Source organism: Planococcus citri, chromosome 1 (genome assembly GCF_950023065.1).
Source record: "Planococcus citri chromosome 1, ihPlaCitr1.1, whole genome shotgun sequence".
Taxonomy (NCBI): domain Eukaryota; kingdom Metazoa; phylum Arthropoda; class Insecta; order Hemiptera; family Pseudococcidae; genus Planococcus; species Planococcus citri.
Genome location: NC_088677.1, coordinates 48,283,276 through 48,303,526, shown reverse-complemented (window position 1 = coordinate 48,303,526; position 20,251 = coordinate 48,283,276). Strand labels below are relative to the sequence as shown.

Here is a 20,251-nt window from a genome sequence, read left to right as displayed (position 1 = left end):
CGTCTTAATTATCAAAATTTTGAAGGCAGTAGTTGTAGACTGCCGACTGGATAATAGAGGAGTTGACCCTTTTGATTATTCGAACGTATCCATTATTTTATGTAGGTACTTTTGAAAAGTTTGATATGCTGAGCTTCATTATGTGCCTAATTTCAGTTTTCACTCATAACGTTGTGAAATTGACAAGTTGCTTGATACATACCTATTTTCACTGGAACACTCGGCAATTCGGCATGTAAGCCAAAAATATAAGTACATGTACCTGAGTATGAGAATTGTTTTTAAACCGTGGATTTCAAAAGTGCAACAATTTCAAGAAAATTGGCATGTCTGTCTGTGTACTTAGACCTGAAGTATATATGTATAATTTGTAATTGGAAAAAAAAATAACGACAGGATTGATAAGAAAAAATTCGATATCTATTTATTGGAACTACTCAACATGATCATTAAATTGAATATAATTTATCAAGGAATCCAGCTCAGAAATATGAAATATCACAAATATTATTAACAAATAAATGTATAAAAATATCTCGCAACTGAAAATTATGAAATAACACCAAACTCACTAAATCCCTATAAAAATTCCATTTCACGTTCAATACCAACAAATTTCAATTGTTCAGTAGGCCCATACCTGGAGAAATAAAAGCATGTATCAATATTAATGCTGAGCCGACATAGGCGATTCTTAGTTTCTGTGAACGTTAACCTACCGATAATCAAAAAATAATTCTTCTCCCGGTTGAATAGGACGCTTCGCAAAAATACCAATTCTGTGATCTCCATTTACCATCATAACTTTAGCATAGCAATTAGGATTGATGGAATGATTAGCGAATCTGATTTTATTACCTTTTCTGGTTGCGTCAACGACAAAATCTAAACAACAAAATCAAGCTTATATTAAAAATAAAAATTCCATCTCAAATTACAAATTAGAGTGAAAAATAGAGAATGAAATGCGGACCGTTATTCAAATTAAATAAAAAGCTGCACGCGTATTTGTCATAAACTTTTCCTCTACGGTCGGCTTCATCCTGGGATATAATCTCTCCGCAGTATTCCGAAATAAATTCGTTCTTTTGAGCCGAATCTTTCAAAAAAATTCCCCAACCGGCCACATCTGAAGGCGCCATCAATAAATGTTTATCTGCAAAACAAATCGTAATTGAAAACTATACGTGTTTTCGCATCGTAAAATTATAAGAAGGAAACTTACGCAATCCTCTTTGTACGCTGACATTTCTGCATGAAATTTTATTCACGTCGTATTCGTGAGCTCCGCAAGCTTGACATAAATCAGGATCACATTCGCGAACCGCTAAATAACACGGGCATTGTTTCGTGTTACATTGCGCTTTGCAACGACATCCAGGGAACCTGTTTTGACCTGAAGAAATATTGCGAATGTAAAAAATTGAAAATTGTAACCGATCTTGAATTTCCAAAAAACAAAAATATTTACAATCAGAACTACAACGACAGAACTTTTCACAGAAGTTTTGCGCTTCGACGCATGGGCAAGTTTGATCGCAAGGCTGAGTTGGAGGATGTGTACATGGTGTAAAATTATGCACATGATTCGAGGAGTTATCTTTCTTAAGTTGTATTTTTCGGCAGTGGTGGGACCACAAACGATGTTTCTGTTTTTTCTTTTTTCTCGGGGGAGTTAAATCTTTCATGAAATCTTCAGCTTTCAAGTCAATGTCTTCTTGCTGAGCAAACTGGTACACCTAATGCAAAAATTAATTCATATGAAACCTATTCGTCCAGATAGGCGTGTATTTTTAGTGTAAAGGAGTTACTTGTTGGCAGGTCTTGGTTAGCATAATTTGAGCAATGGCACAGTAATTATTCAGGAAAACTTTATGTAATGTTCGAAAAAGAGATTGATCAGATCCCGTCCATTCGGTATCCGGACCTAAGACTTTGACTAAAGAGAACGATGTTGTCGTGGAAACTGGTTTATCTTGCTCAGAATGATCAATATTTCCATCCAAGAATGTAAGGAACTGAGATTGGAAACCTTTACTATCGTTGCTGTCTTCCGAGCTGGCATCATTGCCGGAATCCACAGATATTTGTTTTTTCACTTTTGGAGGCCTACCGCTATCATCTAAGCTGTGAGTGCGAGGCACTGATTTCTTTGTCCTAGGTTCTGGTTTTGTATCCAATTGACTAAGCGAGGCAGTGTCACTAGATCTTCGTCTACGACGCGATGTATGCTCAACGATGGAATTCTCGTAATCATCCTCATCGTCTTCGTCTTTCAACTTGCTGGCTTCTGATTCAGCTTTGGCTGCAGCTGCAGCTAATTTTTCTTTCATTCCCTCCTACAAAGCGAAATGTAACAATTTGAGTTTATTCAATTCAACACTACGAAAATATTGAAAGAAATATCTCACCAATAACACATAACAATCGGAGCCACACGGATCGGAAAATAATTTCAAATCGGGTCCTTTACGTTTGAGAGGATTTGGACCAGGATGATGTGATTTCAAACCTATAATTAATCTTATTTATCAACAGGCCAGTTTCATTTCAAACTTTTTTTTTTTTGGCAACAGGTCATTTTGGCGATGAAGAATTTAGCGGGTTGCATTTTATTCGGTAAACTTACGGTGCAGAAAACAGTCGTATTTATAACATCTTCTACAAAACAACGAACGAAACGAGTGCATGGTTTGTTCCCTCATCACAGATTCGGCGTTAGGACCGTCTATGTTGGGAGTACATTCAGATGGAGAATTTGGATCGCTACTTTGTGTCAAACGAGCATATCTACCAAGATTTAACATGAAATTAATTCATCAGCGATTTTCACTCCTCTATATAATCGCTACCATACAAACTTTTCTTTCAATTCATCAGGTTTGCCTTTCTCTGGAAACATGGACGAAATAGTTTGAAAAATTATCGGCAGTGGAAACGGTTTTTTGGTATCCTCAGAAGACTCGCTTTTGCTATTCTTCCTATCCGATGATTTGTTTTCTCCTTCCTGAAGAAAGGGGACATGTTTTACACAATGTTCTATAACGAGTCGTTGATATTTTCAATCACAAACCTGATCTTTGATTTGATATGTTAAAAGAGAATTGATTAATTCTAAAAAGGTTTGATCGTCGATAAATCCACCTTCTCTGTCACCGTGAACTTTACCATCGTAATTTTTAATCAATTCTTCTATGAAAGTTCCATCTTGCTCGAGGACTTCGTCGCCCATATAAGGAATATTGTGCAGAACTGTTTCATCTTCCACCTGAAAAGAAAATATTTCAATGAGTAATCGATGCATTTTGAAATCTTGAAAACAAATCGTGTTTTCGAATACCATGAAGTTTTGCTGTATTGGAGCCCATGTGTACATACAAGGAATAGGACTAATGGAATGAATAATTTTGATACAGCATGTAGTCGTTTCGTTATCGAGCGACGTAGATATGGCTTTCCTGATTCTTGCTACATTGGACGGCGGATCTAGCCTGGCGTCCCATAACGCTTTGCAACCTTCTTCCCATTTCTTGTGCTTCTCGAGCCAATTATCTTTTACAAGTAGAGAAATTATGAAAAGTACAAAACCACAGAATGAAAAGTATCATACTGTAGCGAGCAAACTTACCGGTTATTTTTTGCGAATTCGCAGCCCATTGCACCTTTACTTCGTCTGTTTTTTTATGCCGCTTAATCTGCACTAGACGCATGTACTCCGATCTGGCTCGTTTTTTCCATTCTGCGAGTTGCTTTTGTTTAACAGACATTTTCACAGCTGAGGTAGTCCTTATTTTTAAACGACGCACGTTGAAAATTCCATCCTGCATTGATAAAAATACATTATCATATGTACCGGTCAACTCGGGCACTAATTCGATGAAAAGAATTTCGTATCAATGAACTCTTAAGATCATCGTACGCGCTACATATATTACACAGCGGATGCGAATGATACGTAAATTATTAACATCGAATGTTAAGTCACGGTTTAATCAAACCGCAAACACATTATCCGTCTGAGAAACTGCTACATTACAAACTGGTTTCAATCAGTTATTCAGAGTGTAGACCCTCGGTTGGGTCAAGATACGATCATTTGCCAAGGTCGACTGAAAAGTAAATCAAGTATCGAAGTTCAAAACTGCATCAAATGTATTAAATTTTTCTCGCAAGACTGTTCTAAATGAGACCAAAAAGATCAATATAATTTAAGGGAAATAACGTTCGCCAAGAATAACGTTTTCTGGTGTTCTGATAAGAATTTATTCATACTGAAAACCTAAACATTGTAATAAATGCTCATTTCGAAATATGTACTAATATTTCGAAATACCTACTAATTAAAGACTTTAATTTGCTAATGAATAACTTACAAAAAATGTGATTTAAACTTGGTAATTCTTCTCCTTCTCCAATTTCCTCCTGATAAACAATGGTGCCTACATAATCCGGCAAACCAGTTCGTAATTTTTCAGACTATTGATGAACGAGAATTCTTCAATAACATAACGCGTTAATCGTACACACAGAATATAGTAATCTAATGGTAATTATTAAATTCAATCAAATTACAATTTTGTATTTGATAAAGAAAATCGTAAAACCTCAACGCAGTAACCATCAAAACTACACGACGACGGCAAGCATACAAAAGCAACGAACACTGTGTAATGTGATAACTGAAACCGCCTGATGCAACTGCAAGTGATGCATTACCCAGTAACGACAGTAACGTGTTTTCAAAACAACCCTCCCCATCTTGATTACGAATTTCGACTACGCCAAACAACATTCGCATTTTGCATAATATCGTCGCATAATATGAATTTAAAAAATTAATAAACGCTACAAAAAGTGCATATTGCATATTGGAACGAAAGGTTTTTTTTTCAAAGAGAGGAGAATATGGAATATCTACCTACGTTTTATCAGAAATGCAGTAATTTGAAAATTTACGGATCGAAATTACGATTTGTTTAATCTCATCAGATAGCCAACCACCCTGGTTTTAATGTGAGTGTCCAGCTTTTTTAAATCGAAAAAAAAAGGCATAAAGTACCGATAATTATAATTTTATGAGGCTCACAGCTCACAGTCGCGAACGACTTGTTAATAGCTAAGTAGTGGGCCTAACAATTTGATGATGTTGTTGGATTACAAAAATTAAATTATAATAGGCCTCAGTCTACAAATTGAGCGGTATCTGCTCTTGAATGAACGGACTATAAAAGTAATCTAGATTTGCTCAGGTTCATCACAAGAAAATTGAACTTACTATTAGGTATTCATGTTGTTTTAAAAACAATTCTTAAGCAAATTCATTTCTAAGTACAAAAAATATTATCGAAAACGGAGAACGTTTCAAAATCTAGCGACGTTTGTTCTAGGCCTACACCTTGGAAAGCAGAAATATGTTATTAGGTAGACATTGAGATAGACGGAAGTCAAATGGCTAGATTTACTGGTATATATTGTCGCAATTTTTCCAATAAATTAAGAAGATGTTAACGCTTTTTCTTCTTTACCAAGTTGATGGATGGGCTTTTCGAGGTTCATAAGGCAAAAACTTATTAGAAAAAATTGCGACAATTAGAATTATTTGTACGAGAACTTTCATATTACTCCTTTCTTCAAACTTTCAGAAACTCAAAAATTCATTACATCAAGTCTACTCACTGGTTATACATATATGTATTTGTGAATAAGGAATTCCTTTAAATCGCAAACTTTCGATTCATAGTTTCATTCAAAATATCATAATAAACTGAAACTTTTATTCATATAAAACAGTTTTTTTCAGCATTTATTATAACAATAACAATAAAGTAAAAAAAAGAAAACTTATAAAATTTCATTTGCCTGATACAGGCAATTTTGTACAAAATGTTAACTTCAACAAGACATTTTTGAAACTGTTTTGAATATACTCGTATATGCACTAAATTATCGTCAATCATCTTAAGTAGACTTAAACAAAAACTAGCTTACAATTTTATCGCATTAAGACTTGAAAAAAAAATCATTTTCAGTAAATTGCCAACGCATTTTAATTCTACGTAAGACTAATCGACTTAAGAATAATTGAAGTATGTTATAAGAAGCATCGTATTTATCACATAATACAGCATTTATGACCTGCAACGATAGAAGGAAGCAATACAAATTGAAAACATAGTTACAAAAAAAAACGATCAAATCAAAGTTTGAGTTTTGGATTTTTTTATTATTAGCTATTTAACCTATAAATTGTAATACACCCCCCCCCCCCAACCCCCAACCGACCTTTACCACACTGTAAACCTCATACAAACCCTTGGGTATGCGTGAGGCGGGAAAGGCTTTCAAGGCACCGGTTTCTAATTTAGATATAGCAGAGTAGAACTTTGATCACGCTTCATGAATTAAGATTTGATTAAGTATTATCATAAAAAACGAACGAAACTAGAAAACCACTATTGTTTTGTTTGCTGTCCTATACTGGAGCAAGTCACATTAATTATTATAATATGTAATAACTCTCCCGTAAACTAAAACGTCTTAATTCTACTCAAGTACAAGTTATGCAAAATTATACACATTCGATTTTTATTTTTCAGTTAAACGAGAAATTATCACGATTACATAATGTAGGTATTAGTAAAATTATTTCATTCGAATACAAGTGCGGCAGCAGCATAACTGACGGAAGAATCACTCATATTGGAACACTTACTAGATTGAGCGTATTTCAGAAATTTGAGCGACATTTTATGACCATTCATAGACATTTTTTGCAGATGATTAGCAGCCTGAAAATTCAGATTTCAAGTAAGCTACGTAAAATTGCATTGCCATAACAATGTTTTTTATTTACCTGAATTAAAATCCCTATAGGATGTCGACCGCATATTGTATTAGAATATTTCTTCAAATAATCAGTGAATGCGGAAGGATTCAAAGTTTCGATAGAATCCATCGCCTAGGTAAGATTGAGAAAAAATGCATAAGTATTGAATAAAATAAAAATTTAAAAAAAAAGTATTTGAGAGTAATCTTACAGTTCTGTCCAAAGTTTGAATAGATTGGTAAATTTCTCCCCAGGAACGATCGTAAAACGTATATCGGAAACGTTGACCCCAATGACAAAAGTCGGAAGATATCACAAATAAATTTTGAGGATCTGCTAGATATTTGGAAAAAATCCGACCGTACATCGCTTCTTTATCCGGATTCAATGAACCAACCAACACAGGAACAATAGTGAAGGAATCTTTATACCTGACAAATAATCACTCGATTAATACGGATCATAAATTGTAGGTATTACAATAGGGGTGTTCGTGCGCTCTTCAGCAAGTTACAGAAACCTCCAGCAAAAGCAATTACAGAAAACGTAAAAAACTTTTTACAGTTTGATGTAAAATTGCATTACAGCAGTTTGCCGTACATTTTGGGTACGTCATGAACGCTCAAAACCCCTAATTTTTCACGTTTTCTGTAAATTCTGTAGCGTTCTGTAGAGCGCTCGAACACCCCTGATATGAAAATCAAACATACTGCTCCATAACTTTGGCAATGAATGGAAGATGCATTTCGATACTGTGTTCATCTTCATCTACAGAAATATCCATTCTCTCAAATGGACCACTGCTCTCCAATTCAGAATAAACTAAAAAAAAAATACATCGATTATTTATTCTACTATGGCTTTGAAATGAAAAGAGGCGTTAAAAAATAGTACCTTGAGTATCGACATTGAGATCATATAAAGGAGTACGATACTTCGTTGCATTTGAGAGAGCACATCCCGATAATCTGACATGATGAGAAGGCCCTAAAATGAAAATTCTCTGACTGAAATATAAAACACAAGCACCAATTAATAAATTTTGAAAAATATGTAAAAATCATTTGATATGGTGAACGTTCTTAAGTAACTTACTTATTCTAACATAAGACAAGTACTTAAATGTAGAGTGTACTTAATTAACAAATGGATTACTTACACAACAACTGGACTAATTTGCCTGTAAGCAAAAGCACTGCAAGCTCCACAGTATTGATATCCAGCGTGCCTGTAAAATGAATACATTATTACTTAAATTTCTACATGCTGATAAGTAATAATATTTACAAAAAATCTGAATTACGGAGCAATAATCGCTCTGGCAGGTCCGTGAAGAAGTTCAGCAGCATTTAACCAGTTTTCCAACTGTCTATTCAATTCTCTGCCTGTGAAAGACGTGAAAATAATTAGTTGAACATACTTATATAGGATCTGAACTGATTTCAGCCTAACTTTGAAGGAAAAAGGAAAACCTTGAAGGAAATACATATGTAGGCTTTGTTGGCAGATCAACGAAAACTGCAAAGTGCAAACCACAATGGGAATAATAGCTTTGCTTTGTTAAAAGGAACAAAACTGGGCACAATTTCGAAATTGTAATACTTTACTTTACATTAGCAAAGAGGCTTTAATCGACTGATTCATCGCCGATGAGACGACAATACAATAAAAACGTACATTCTTGACAAACGTCAATGATATATTTTTAAATAGAGCAGTAAAAATAAGAGAATGATTTGCTTACTTGATTCCGTATACCAACTTCCAGAATGAGTAGCTCTTCTCGAAATCATATTTCAACGCGATCAAAAATTAAGGTGAAAGTCGAGTAATATACGTACAGATAAGAACAAAAAAATTGTCTCAAGAAGTTAATGTTAGCTCATTATCCACTAAAATTGAAACACAAAGAGTTACGAGTTTAATAATGTAGTACAATATTCATTCGAAATTCGAACATCTGATTCTGATTAGAAAAAGAGTGTGTTGAAATGAAAACAAGTTGAGATCTTGTGGGTCATTGGTGGAAAATCGGGAGAATTTTACTGAATATCTATTTTGCACACTTTAGAGTAGGCTCATTCGTGCGGTGACAGCGGTCGTCCCATGGTCGTTCGATTCGATTTTACTGTGCCATTCTGCCTGAGGCTAAACTCGGGAAAATTTAAAATTTTTCATTATCTGTAGTCACAAACTCGCAATCTACTTCATCAAAATAAACAAGAGAATGATGTAATTGAATGCGGAGCTCCCCTCAGTCCTCAGCTCTTGCAAGACTGGACATCGAAATAATTCATTCTCCGCGGTTAGCGTCTGCTGACATCCACCGTGTACCACCGCAATAAAGTGAGTCCAAGAAAATAGTTAAGTAGACGTTTAAAAATACCCTTTGGAACTTGGACCATCTCGTTCTTTTGCTTCATTTCCTTCACTTCGAAGTTCAACTTCGACAAAATAAATTTCAAAAACGTGTATAAACGTTAGTCAAAGGTTTTAACATAGTTTTATGTTTCTGCTGATAAATTTGAAAATAAAAACGACCAACTTGACATGAAATTAATCGAGTAGGTAGTAGGTACAAGTACTACATACGTGTAGAAGATGGATGGATGGAATGGAAACAACATTCAAAATAGAATTATTATGTATATATTATTTACATTTTGTTATTTTTTGTTTTGAATCGATTTTGTAGAAAAAAATGAACATGTTCTTAAAAATAATATGCAATTATCACAGACATGAATTTTAAATTTCAGTTCCTCGAACTCCTGAATCCGTAATCGTATAACCACAAGATGCAGGGCCTGTATGAGGAGAAAAAACCAGCTTAATTACTCTGAGATCTTGAAACTGATATTTTTTCATTACAATTCGCGTTGTTACTAAATTAGCCCACGCTAGTCCCAAAGCAGGAATAGGATCGGTCTCATTTGTAGAAATTGACGAAGTAACCTACGAGAAATAATTGCAACCATAATTAAACAGCATATGTAGGTATAGGTACATCATTACTCTCTCTTGACAAACATCGAAGCTCACCTGATTGACACACAAAACACAAATGTTGAATTTCTTCGACAGCGAATGCAGTTGACATCCTACACTACGCAAATCTTTAGTACGTTGAAGTCCGTCTTGAGGAGCATAATCAGCTCGAAATAATGCTGCAATACTATCGATGATTATTAATCCAATTTTTCCAGTGTTGAGTAGATTAGGCAGACGCATAAATAAACATTCTTTCAATCCATTCTGTAAAAAACGTAGAGGTGAAAAAAAAAGAAATGAATCGAATACAGATATTGAAAAGTACGCACCACATCAGAAATGTGTTCAATATAAATCCTATCGCCGTACGGTATTTCGTAACGATTTTTAAACGGCGGAGGAATATTTTCCATCATTTGTACAAGTCTCTTTGACGGAAAACTGTCCTCTGTGCAAATGTACAGCACCGCTAAATAAATAATACAATGGTAAGAAGTACAAAATAATAGAAATATTTTAGCATGGGCTCTTTACATTTATTTATTCCTCCGACGATTTCGTGGTTTTGGGTGGTCAATGTAAGTTGAAGACAAAGCTGAGTTTTGCCACAGCCACTTTCTCCGGATAGCTCATTTATTCCACTGGAACGACGCAATCCACCTCCCAAAATTGCATCAATGTGTTTGCATCCAGTAGTTATCATCGGCAATTCTGTAAAAATATTCCACAAATTTTCTAGCAGTACAGAAAAATCACAAGTAGAAATTTAAAACGGAAAAATACCAGCGTTTAAAGGAATAGCTTTGACGGTGGTTTGTGAGGCAAGAAGAAATATACTTTTCACGTCCTCAGCTGTAAAATCGCCAATTCTCTTGAGCTCGTTTTCGGTCAATTGTAAGATTTTGCTGCTAGTTGTTAAACGAGCTGTAAGATTACAAAATACAGAATTAATCCAGGGCAAAAAATCAAAGTACATAATATGATAGCAGAACTCACCTTTCAGCAGCTTATCTCTGACATCGTCGTTCAATTTCCGTAGATTTAATTCCATGACAATGAGAAATACTTTCGCATGCTTCTAGAATGTGGCTATTTTTATATCAAATGAACATGGTGGTTGTAATTAATAGAACTTGTTCGCAGGTGATGGAGATGGAGTAAACGTGAACGTTCCACAATTCTTCATTTGTTTGCAAAAATTTGAATAACATAATCACTAGAAACAATCAAACGATCAAGTACTTAGTTGGTATTTAGCTATTCAAATGAAAAACAAAAATATGAAAATAATTTAATTTTTGTTATCACTAGCCGTTTTCTTTCAATACCACCTATAGTAAAAGGCCTGAGCGCTGAATCCTTATCAGCTCTGACGTCACCACAAGTAGATGACTCGATTGTGTTTACCATTTGAATTTTAACGTATGTTTAAATGGCGAATTCGTGAAATTGAGTAAAACTTTCGTTAAAAAAGTTAATTAAATTATGAAATTCAATTAATATTTGTCATAAAATGTGTTCTAGTAATGTGGTACTGATGTTTTCAATTACAGATGGTGTTGGTTTATTTGATTTGTGTACAAAAATGAATTTTTTGCGACTCGTTTGTGTTGTGTAATTTGAATGAATAGTGATGTAAACTGTAGATTAAAATGAAAATTAATGTGTACTAGTGTGTTGTACCGGAATGATGTTGTAATGAAATAAGTAGTTAGTGAACAATGCAATCGCATCAAGTTGGAGAAAAATCTACAATACATTTTAATTTTCAAATCTACTTCTTAGACCAGCCATGCTAAAGCTGCTATGATGGATAATGGATATTAAACTAGAAATCATCAGTATCTCAAACCAATTGAAGCAGCTTTAAATTCCAAAATACTTAGGATGGATTTCAACAGGCATAAATACAATGTTTGCAAAGAATTTCGAGAGAAATCTCCGTCATGTATGCAATGTTTGGTGATCGTTTCGTATACCTTAGTCTTTGAGTTGGAGATTATGTTCGCGTATATTCGGTAATATTTACAATAATTTGTATGTGTTGTACTTCTTTGCTATATTCCTCATTGTCAGCTGTCATCCTCCAGAGTTTTTCTTGATATTCTTTTAGAAATTAGATCATAAACGAGTGTAGTTCTCATCTTTAATGATAAAAACAGTGTTGATTATGAGCTTATATTTACTTATTTTTCCATTCAAATCATTCCCTCTTGATCTCAAATTGATTATTAAGTATCAGAATGTGATTCAAAACGCAAAATAAAATGTTCTCAGTATTTATTTCGTTCTAGTGCATTAATATTTCATTCATTTCTATAGTGTTATCGGAGTACATACTATCTATTAGTGATGACGTCACAAAACAGCGCTCAGGCCTTTTACTATAGGTGGTATTGTTTCTTTTCGCATACTCCGAGTAACTCCGAGTAAAAACGAGGTATCGATTCCTGACATTTTCACATTTACGCTACAGTGCAAGTGCAAAAATGTCAGGAATCGACACCTCGTTTTTACTCGGAGTTACTCGGAGTATGCGAAAAGAAAACAGCTATTAATTTCACCAGATCACCCAATACCACCTATAGTAAAAGGCCTGAGCGCTGTTTTGTGACGTCATCACTAATAGATAGTATGTACTCCGATAACACTATAGAAATGAATGAAATATTAATGCACTAGAACGAAATAAATACTGAGAACATTTTATTTTGCGTTTTGAATCACATTCTGATACTTAATAATCAATTTGAGATCAAGAGGGAATGATTTGAATGGAAAAATAAGTAAATATAAGCTCATAATCAACACTGTTTTTATCATTAAAGATGAGAACTACACTCGTTTATGATCTAATTTCTAAAAGAATATCAAGAAAAACTCTGGAGGATGACAGCTGACAATGAGGAATATAGCAAAGAAGTACAACACATACAAATTATTGTAAATATTACCGAATATACGCGAACATAATCTCCAACTCAAAGACTAAGGTATACGAAACGATCACCAAACATTGCATACATGACGGAGATTTCTCTCGAAATTCTTTGCAAACATTGTATTTATGCCTGTTGAAATCCATCCTAAGTATTTTGGAATTTAAAGCTGCTTCAATTGGTTTGAGATACTGATGATTTCTAGTTTAATATCCATTATCCATCATAGCAGCTTTAGCATGGCTGGTCTAAGAAGTAGATTTGAAAATTAAAATGTATTGTAGATTTTTCTCCAACTTGATGCGATTGCATTGTTCACTAACTACTTATTTCATTACAACATCATTCCGGTACAACACACTAGTACACATTAATTTTCATTTTAATCTACAGTTTACATCACTATTCATTCAAATTACACAACACAAACGAGTCGCAAAAAATTCATTTTTGTACACAAATCAAATAAACCAACACCATCTGTAATTGAAAACATCAGTACCACATTACTAGAACACATTTTATGACAAATATTAATTGAATTTCATAATTTAATTAACTTTTTTAACGAAAGTTTTACTCAATTTCACGAATTCGCCATTTAAACATACGTTAAAATTCAAATGGTAAACACAATCGAGTCATCTACTTGTGGTGACGTCAGAGCTGATAAGGATTCAGCGCTCAGGCCTTTTACTATAGGTGGTATTGGATCACCACTCGTTCAGTCGTTCGCCCGTTCGAGAGTCGAGACTCGAAAATAACTCGAAAGAATCTTTTGAGAAGGATGAGAACGACTAGGATACAAAAAAAAAACAAATTTCAAGATTGCCATTTGTTATTGTTTTTGTCTCAACACTCAACAGTCTACAATTCCGCTGAAAATGAAATGAATTTGTAAAATTTGTTTCATCAGTTATTACTGTTGCATAAAGGTAACTGAGTTCTTAATTTCACATTTCTTTAACGTGGTCCTTCGGTGATTGAGGGTTGCGTTTCACTTATCAAGGCAGAGAATTTCAATCTTTTTTTTTTCGTGTTCAAAAGTGCTAAAGTAAAAACTTTTTGCGCAGCACGATTAGTATTAGTTTGTTTAATATAATAAAATGTTTTAAAATGATAAAAACATTAGATAAGTACATTTGTTTAGTTATTTTGGAAGATGTCCAGAATGACTGTTTTAAAGACATTTCTCCGCGAAAACTGAATGAAATTGGATGATTTTTGGATATGTTGTTCATGAAAGTGCCCTTGAGGCTGCTATGTTGCCCTTTTTTAAAAATTTGGAATTTTCATTCCAAATTTGAAAAAAAGGGCAACTTAAAATCCAAATTTGAAAAAAAGGGCAACATAGCAGCCTCAAGGGCACTTTCATGAACAACATATCCAAAAATCATCCAATTTCATTCAGTTTTCGCTGAGAAATGTCTTTAAAACCGTCAGTCTGGACATCTTCCGAAATAACTATAACAAATGCAGATATATACTGTTTTTATCATTTTAAAATATTTTATTATATTAAACAAACTAATATTAATCGTTCTGCGCAAAAAGTTTTTACTTTAGTGCTTTTGAACACGAAAAAAAAAAGATTGAAATTCTCTGCCTTGATAAGTGAAACGCAACCCTCAATCACCGAAGGACCACGTTAAATTTTTGCAGGTTCCTACTACCTACGTGCAATTTCATTTTATTATTTTGAATGTAATTCTCTTTTTCAAAACTCATTGTGACAGATGGCAACCAGTCAAGAACAAGTGAGCTCTCTTCCACTGCCGCCTGTTCAATATATCACATTGTTTAGCGATGAGAATATTCGACGCGGACGTGCTCCAAAACCTCCTCCTCTTATTCAAGATACTTACAGTATGTTTGGAAGAACATTCAATGCTGATGATTCCATCATAAGACCTCTTGAAAGCCAAGTAATTCATTACAGCTTGCTTGCGATTCTTTCACCACCCGTTCTCATAATCATTATTTTGATGGCCTCTGCAGGGAATTAAACGCCTATATCCTCAACATTTTGATCGACGTCGAGAGTTGAAGAAGTTGAATCATTCTTTATTGGTCAACTTTCTGGATTTGTTAGATCTTCTGGTGTATGCCCCTGAATCTCCCAAACGTCCTGAAAAAGTCGAAGATATAAGCATTTTATTCATCCATATTCATCACCTACTCAATGAATTTCGTCCTCACCAAGGTAGAGAAACATTGAGAGTAATGTTGGATTTACAAAAAAGGCAACGTATCGAAACTGCAGTCAGATTTAGGAAGCATTTGGACAAAGTAAATAATACATCGATGTACTTCGTCATCATCTATGCTTTTTTTAAATGCAATACTGTTTGTAAAAATTAACGTTTTAGGCTAATGAAATATTGCAACAAGCGTTGGAAAATCTTCCCGATTCGGAATTAGATTCAAGAATTTTGGCAACCACCGATGTTATGGATGAAAGTGATGCCGAGAAAACCGAAGAAGTGGATAAATATGATAGCTGTACACCGGAAGACCGATTAATGTGCCAAATATTAGATTCCATGGAACTGAATAAAAAAAAGAAAAGAAACCCGTAAGTAATTTAATACTATAGTCACGTGGTTGGTTTTGATTACCTCTTTTCGCACTACATATAGATACCGATCATCAATATTTTGACTCCTCTTGGTAGCGAACCGGCGAAGTGTCCGATTAAAAATATTTCCATTTGATAAAAATTGTTTTTTCACCTTTTCAGGAAAGTTCAGAGCATTCGTCACGACAAAGGAAAGGGAAGAACTCATTTTGGCTTTGAAAATATAAGCAATCATTCTGGCCGCGTTCTAGCGCGTGTTTAGTTGTAGTATGTGATAATGGATTTTTCGAGTCTTAATTCTCCTACCTAATTGAATTTTGTTATTCATAGATGTGGGGCAAGATGCCCGTTGTTTGTATATTTGAATATGTGTAATGTTATTTTGTAACTATTGTAAAAATTTTGCGTATTGTAATTACAGTATTTGTGAATCGTACCAATGTGTAAGATAATAACATTTCATGACCTGGCACATGTCCTGATGGGTCAAACGAGGTCAGTCTTCGGGAATGGGTTCTTTCAAGATCTTGATTGATGGGTTATTTTTTTTAAAGAGCCACAACGAAGACCCAAATCGATAAAAATGGTGAAAAATGAAACCATGGATTAGAGAACCGTCACATTAGTTAACATCTTAATTCTGTTTTTCTTACAGCTAATTCATTAAAAAATTCAAATACATGTAATTTCTTTAAACCTATTTTGAAGCTAGGCGTAATTGTAAAAGTGGTCAAGTCTTAGGCTTTTTCTTTTTAGAAATATGAATTCATCAATGCATAAAAATACACTTTCTGTTGGAAATTCCCACGAAAACATACCATTCTTGTAAAAATATTTCTATTTTGAAAATGAAAAATTTACAATTTTAGAGTCAAAAAAATGTAGTGTCGTCTTCCTTTCTCGCACAATTTTTAAATAATTCACTCCTTTTACTGCATGAAACTTTGATTAGAGACACGTCTCACATGTGTATTTTTTATTAACTCCTCTAAAATTTTATTAATTAAGGTTTCGTGCAGTAAAAAGAGCGACTTAATTATTTACAAATAAATAATATGTACTTAATTGAATTTATGTTCAATAAGTTTTGAACCAATCACAGTTTTATTCAATAACGCCATCTCGAACTTCCCCTAAAATTACGATTACTGCGAACACGACTACTGCTCCAGTTACTGCTTCTCGATGGACCTGAAAAACATCTGCAATGAAATCCAATATTTCCACTGTGTCGTTGACATTTTTCTATTCAACTTTGGGTCTTTGAACTTACCGTAACCGGACACTTTGGTACTGAATTTTCCACTAGGGGGATGGTATAACTCTCGACCACTAGGTCGGCTCTGTTTCGACGACAAATGCCCATCTTCCTGACTATAGTTACTGCTACTCGCGGTTCTCTTCTTTTCATTTTTCGTGATATTTTCAGGCAAAGTTTTCTGCGAAAAAAAATCACATTCAATAATTTCAAACAAAGCTGTACTCGGAGAAAAATTATATGTACTCACAGGTTCAGCAACAGATGTTTTCCAAGACAACAAAATTTCAGCTTTGTATCTCGGAGGAATATGAAATATATCCTTAATCATGGTGCTGATGTTTGAAGCTGCTTTCAAGGCTGCAACCTTCAATTTGTTCTCTGCGTCAGATTTCAAATCTGTTTTGCTTTTGTTCTTTAAATCTTCGCGTAAAGGTTTTATATAACCTTGTACATGACATGCTAGAAAATGTAATCTGAAAAATGAACATTAAAATTTGGAATGAAAGTTGACGCAGAATTTTCCAACGAATAAACCAGAGACTTATCATAAATTACCGTAATTTTAATTCTCTGTAAAGTTCTGAATCCACTTTTATTACATCTGGTTGTATTCGCCCTAACTGATGTAAAGCGAACATTGCAGCTTCTATGTGAGTGAATTCAAAATTAGTTTCCGCGTTTTCATCGGTAGGCGGATGCGGAACGTAACGCTAGGTAACAATTTAATAAATAAAAAGTAAAAACGAATCTACGCTACGAAAATGTTTATATCTACCTATGCTCTACTCACATATAATAAATCAATTGTCTTTGCAACAATATCTTCAACATTGGACAATGTTTTGCAAAAAGCGCAACATTCCGCATATATTTTCAGTAATTCCAAGTGAACGAATTTGAAATTTTTCATCTCCTTTGAAATTTTATCTAACTGAGATAGCACTTCGTTTATGATAAATGCAACGAATTTATTAGAATTTACCATCTGAAAAATTCATTCTTTATTACTATCAGAAAAACCATTCTGTCGTGCATTGGATTGAACGACATACGCGAAAATACGGAAGGGCGCAATATGAACAATGAATTATTCTGTCAACTTGACTTTCATCTTGAGGATCGAACGGATGATCGAGTTCAGCTTGATCAGCGATTATGTCTACAAGTTCTTTTTGTCCCAAAGGTGTTTGGCTTAGTCGTGAACAACTTAATATATGCATAAGTTGAATGAATTCGTCACCGGTAACGTCCTAAAAAATGAGAATCATTTCATAATAGTAGAAAGTTTTAGGGATACTTTCAAAATCCAGCAAAGGTACCTGCAAAACTTTTTTCGTTTCAATAATTAAATAATCTTCCGCTGCTTTATCAATTATACTACGATCCATAGGAACCACTTTCTTACACAAGAATTTAACACAACGTTCACGTACTGTATCATCTCCAGTCAGAAGTTGACAATAAATTCCACTCAATGTACCTGAAATCATAATTATATGAAGTAGACGCAAAATAATTTCGTAAAAACCTACTAATCTCTCACCTTTAGCATCAAATTTTAACAATGTTATCAAGGATTCTTGAACGGTCGTCAATTCAGAGAGATCTTCTGCTTGCAACAATTGTGCCAAAATATCAGCAATTTTAGGAACTTGTTCTTTACTATCCTTACAAATAGACGACAAATCTTTTATAGCTTGTTTCCGAATCTGAAAGAAAAATGAAAAAAAAGAATGAGTAACTTGAATTTAGTAATGAATAATGCGAACATTTTTTCTGAATCTTACAGAAACATCATCATCTTCACATAGATCCAACTGAGCTTCAAGAGCTTGATCTGCAAATGCAGGAAAATTCCTAAAAAATCTAGCTATAAATTGAGAAGCTAGTCTTTTTTCCTTCGGCGAACCTTTCACAGCTGCTAATATTTCCATGTACTCCTTTTCATGCTGATGATGAAAATATCAATTAAGGAATTTGAATATAGCACGTATAATCACAGATTGTAAGAGTACTGATAAAATCTTACTTCACTGATATTACCACTGGAATTTGCATCGGCCAATATTTCATAGTTTTTATACAATTTCTCAATACTATCTGCAGCAGGGTCGCGTTCAGTCGCCATCGCTTCAATTTTCAATTGATTGAACTACCATACATACAACTAACACAAAATTGATCAAATTTGCTGATAAATAAAACTAAGCTGTACAAGGAAGGAAAAAGGAATGAAGGATTACATCAGAACTTCAGAAGGAAATGGAAATGGATTAATGGAAAGCTAACTACTGCTTAAGGCTCTAGTATGGCTCTAGTACTACTGCTAATCTAAGCTATCACAAAATCCTTTCACGACTGTTTTGTTTTTTTTTTGTATTGTTGTGTTATATAGACTGTAGGGAGGAGGAGTACTACGCCTTATTTTGTCATGCTGCGAATTAGTGATGGCAAACTATCGATAGTTTTTCAATAGTATCGATAGTTTTTTTTAACTATCGATAGTTTGACCGATAGTTTTTTTTAAAAGTATTGAAAAAACTATCGATAGTTTTTGGATGCTATCGAACTATCGAAAATCCAATGTTTTATTGCATTTTTGACCAAATTTTTGTAAAAAAGGATCGCTATTGTTCATTTTTTCAATAAAAAAAAGTATTGTTTCTTTTTTTCTCTCTCAAAATGATGTCCCTTGATTTTTTCAGATAAAAAACGTAATAATGAACCTCCATCTCCAAACTCGTGGAATCACATCCATTATCAGTTTTTAATGAAAATTGAAAACTATCGAAAAAACTATCGATAGTATCAATAGTTTTTGTTACTACCGAAAAAACTATCGATAGTAAAAACTATTGAAATTTTCACTCGAAAACACTATCGATAGTGAAAACTATCGATCGTTGCCATCACTACTGCGAATGGTTGTGGTACAATTTAATAATTCGGCAAATAAATCGAAATAAATTTAATAAATGCAAATTCGCGTTTTCAATGTTTTTCATTTTTTTTATTTTTATTTTATTTTATTCGACTGGTCGTTCATTAATCATTTGCTTTTGGTAAATTCTTTCATAGGTGCAATCATAAAAAAGTATGTACCTGCACGGCTGCACCTGCACCTGCAGTCTCTTGAGTCTTGTCTTGACTAGTTGCAATGTGTATACTTTGTATACTTACTTATCTTATTCTTATCACACCTCCAATCCTCCAATGTAAAACAGAATTTCTTGGTAGGTAAAAGACCAAAACGAATTACGAGAAACGGATTTTTTCACGATTTTCCCGGTTAAATCGGTCAACGCGCGTCAGTCGAAAAATTGTAAATTGTTTTCTCGCAATGTATCATAGAAGATGCTCACTCACACCATCAACCCAAATTTGAATCAAATTTTCAATTTTGTCAACTTTTTCTCTGATTCACAATCAAACTTTTATTGAATCGGTCCAATTTGGCTGAATTTGGGAACCATTAACCATCCTTTCAGGAGGCTCAGCGAACCGAAGCAAAAGTCATATAGGCTTAGTGTTATATCAAATCGAAACGCATCACACAGTTCATTCAGTTATTCGTTGTTTCAATTTTGGAGAATTTAAAAAATTCACAATTTTAAAAAGGCAAAAACAAAAATATGTGCAATTTCCCATTTCCCAAA

General features: G+C 33.9%; 5 protein-coding genes across 8 annotated transcripts; 1 reads left to right on the top strand and 4 right to left on the bottom strand.

The window, feature by feature from the left end:
• Positions 1-398: 398 nt before the first annotated feature.
• On the bottom strand, positions 399-4,710 carry LOC135832409 (histone-lysine N-methyltransferase EZH2-like). Its single transcript, XM_065345646.1, has 13 exons — positions 4,374-4,710; positions 3,629-3,821; positions 3,341-3,552; positions 3,074-3,268; positions 2,862-3,007; positions 2,630-2,790; positions 2,412-2,512; positions 1,812-2,339; positions 1,472-1,739; positions 1,226-1,396; positions 974-1,156; positions 720-885; positions 399-640 (listed from the first exon to the last, which is right to left on the bottom strand). Exons 2-13 carry the CDS (start codon positions 3,765-3,767, stop codon positions 580-582), a joined length of 2,331 nt encoding a protein of 776 aa, XP_065201718.1. The 5' UTR covers positions 3,768-3,821; positions 4,374-4,710; the 3' UTR covers positions 399-579.
• Positions 4,711-5,754: 1,044 nt separating this feature from the next.
• LOC135832414 (protein MEMO1) lies at positions 5,755-8,917 on the bottom strand. Its single transcript, XM_065345654.1, has 8 exons — positions 8,571-8,917; positions 8,130-8,211; positions 7,986-8,054; positions 7,721-7,833; positions 7,537-7,648; positions 7,038-7,257; positions 6,854-6,958; positions 5,755-6,788 (listed from the first exon to the last, which is right to left on the bottom strand). Exons 1-8 carry the CDS (start codon positions 8,617-8,619, stop codon positions 6,648-6,650), a joined length of 891 nt encoding a protein of 296 aa, XP_065201726.1. The 5' UTR covers positions 8,620-8,917; the 3' UTR covers positions 5,755-6,647.
• A 542-nt stretch (positions 8,918-9,459) lies between these two features.
• Positions 9,460-12,209, bottom strand: spn-B (spindle B). The gene is made up of 6 exons (XM_065345653.1): positions 10,814-12,209; positions 10,601-10,741; positions 10,352-10,528; positions 10,147-10,286; positions 9,869-10,081; positions 9,460-9,781 (listed from the first exon to the last, which is right to left on the bottom strand). Exons 1-6 carry the CDS (start codon positions 10,866-10,868, stop codon positions 9,575-9,577), a joined length of 933 nt encoding a protein of 310 aa, XP_065201725.1. The 5' UTR covers positions 10,869-12,209; the 3' UTR covers positions 9,460-9,574.
• A 180-nt stretch (positions 12,210-12,389) lies between these two features.
• On the top strand, positions 12,390-15,770 carry LOC135832416 (mediator of RNA polymerase II transcription subunit 7-like). The gene is made up of 5 exons (XM_065345656.1): positions 12,390-13,691; positions 14,493-14,681; positions 14,755-15,045; positions 15,126-15,331; positions 15,497-15,770. The coding sequence occupies exons 2-5, from the start codon at positions 14,493-14,495 to the stop codon at positions 15,594-15,596; spliced, it is 786 nt and encodes a 261-aa protein (XP_065201728.1). The 5' UTR covers positions 12,390-13,691; the 3' UTR covers positions 15,597-15,770.
• LOC135832410 (apoptosis inhibitor 5-like) lies at positions 14,793-19,011 on the bottom strand. 4 transcript variants are annotated; one of them, XM_065345648.1, is made up of 11 exons: positions 18,625-19,011; positions 18,383-18,544; positions 18,139-18,304; positions 17,915-18,075; positions 17,648-17,845; positions 17,386-17,580; positions 17,151-17,305; positions 16,843-17,068; positions 16,608-16,773; positions 16,396-16,536; positions 14,793-14,884 (listed from the first exon to the last, which is right to left on the bottom strand). In XM_065345648.1, exons 1-10 carry the CDS (start codon positions 18,721-18,723, stop codon positions 16,439-16,441), a joined length of 1,626 nt encoding a protein of 541 aa, XP_065201720.1. In that variant the 5' UTR covers positions 18,724-19,011; the 3' UTR covers positions 14,793-14,884; positions 16,396-16,438. The 4 variants fall into 4 exon arrangements, with proteins under 4 accessions (XP_065201720.1, XP_065201722.1, XP_065201719.1 ...); XM_065345650.1 differs by having other exon boundaries at positions 16,396-16,525; positions 18,625-19,010; XM_065345647.1 differs by lacking the exon at positions 14,793-14,884 and having other exon boundaries at positions 16,155-16,536.
• Positions 19,012-20,251: the final 1,240 nt, after the last annotated feature.